This window comes from Phytophthora parasitica (assembly GCF_000247585.1).
Source record: "Phytophthora parasitica INRA-310 unplaced genomic scaffold supercont2.161, whole genome shotgun sequence".
Lineage (NCBI taxonomy): Eukaryota > Oomycota > Peronosporomycetes > Peronosporales > Peronosporaceae > Phytophthora > Phytophthora nicotianae.
The window spans coordinates 30201-31880 of record NW_008649147.1 but is presented as its reverse complement, the minus strand read 5'-3'; the positions used below and the strand labels follow the sequence as shown (position 1 = coordinate 31880).

Sequence of the window (1680 nt, the reverse complement as noted above, 5' to 3'; positions counted from 1 at the left end):
AAGCTGAAGATGAAGACAGTACCAGTGAGAGTGGAGATGGAGATTCTAAAGACGACGGAGTTGCTGCTGCAAAGTGATGATGGGAGTGCGAATGATTCCGACAACAGCGATGATGGTAGCAAAGGCTCTGAAGCACAAGCAGAAATCTCACCGAATTCACACCGAATCTCACCGAATCCACACCCAAAGTCCGACCTCCGGGTGAAGAGCGCAGTGTCTGCCTGGTTCTACGGATTCGAGAGCTCCTTCGACTCCTGGGATAGGTTCCACGCGGCATTCTACATTTTTCAGTTGGAAACGTTTCAACGGTTCACAAAGCGCACAAGCACGTCTGTTACGGCTCGAAACAAACAAATCGTTGCCAGTTCAAAAGCCAGGAAGGTTGCAGGGAAAAAGACAAGGAAGGCAGTAACGTTGGTACCGGACGAGTGGGTGACTTATTCAAAGACACTGGTGTGCACACACGGTCAGCCTTACGAGCCGAAAGGCAAAGGCAAGCGCAACCACAACAACGTCCGCGACACCAACTGCCCGGCAAGAGTGAACCTGACAGTGACTGCCTCTATCAGTGGCAGGTGGTACTTGCGTGCAAACGCCTCTGGAAGCCATAATCACGCGGTGAGCAAGCACACTTACGAAGGTTACGCCGAGAACAGGACAGTGAAGGATCCTCAGCTTAAGAGTGACGTTGCAGTGCTTCGCAAGGTTGGGGCTACAGCAAAAGGCATACTGCAGTACCTCCGGGAGAGGACAGGTGAGCTTGTTTGGTGTGGATTTGGTATGAGGTATTCAGTCTAAATTTTGTGTGTTTTTGGTATGAATTCTGTGTGATTTTGGCAGGCAAGAAGACGAACTTAAAAGATGTTCACAACATGGTGCAGAGGCACAACGCTTCAGTCCAAGCTGGGCTTACGGATGCTCAGCGTGCATTTGCTGTTCTCGAGGATTTTACCAGACAGAGGAACGGTAACGCTGCTCAGGTGCTCGTGGACAGTGAGACGAATATTGCACGGATTGCTACGTTCCAGACGGCAAGGATGAAACGTTTGTTCAAGGCTTCCCCTGAGATTGTTTTCGTAGACTCCACTCACAATACAAACGCGAACCGTTACAAGCTTTTTAGCTTCATGGTTCACGACGTATTCGGGAAGGTACCTGTGTAGCATACGTATAAGTTGTATGGTTAAGCCTTAACCAACTTTCAATGTAGGGACAATATGTTCATCATGCTCTTGTAGATAGCGAGGAGAAGGACAACTTGAGGCGTGTGGTAGAAATCTTTAAGGAAAATAATCCTGAGTGGGGCAAGATTCAACTTTTCATGTCGGACAAGGCTATACACCAGAAAGATGTGCTGCGGGACGAGTTTCCTGATGCACGCTAGCTACTGTGCCAATGGCATGCGCTTACGTGGCTGAATAAGCTGGCTACGCGCTTGACGCCTGGAGTGAAGGAGGACGCCAAGAGTCTCATGCGTGATCTCGTGTACGCAAAAAGTAGTGCGGCTTACGAGGAATCGAAAGCCACTCTTCTTCGGCTGCTTGGAGATAACAGCTCGCACAAACTGTACAAAACTTTCGTGGACAACTGGGATCAGTCCAAGGATGAATGGGTAACCTACAAGCGCGGTGACGTTCCACACCTCACGAACAATACGAACAACCGTATCGAGTCGCAATG

General features: G+C 49.4%; 1 protein-coding gene across 1 annotated transcript; it reads left to right on the top strand.

The window, feature by feature from the left end:
* Positions 1-9: 9 nt before the first annotated feature.
* PPTG_19731 (hypothetical protein) lies at positions 10-1384 on the top strand (the record flags this gene model as incomplete). Its single annotated transcript, XM_008918232.1, has 3 exons — positions 10-754; positions 841-1151; positions 1211-1384. The coding sequence occupies 3 exons, from the start codon at positions 10-12 to the stop codon at positions 1382-1384; spliced, it is 1230 nt and encodes a 409-aa protein (XP_008916480.1).
* Positions 1385-1680: the final 296 nt, after the last annotated feature.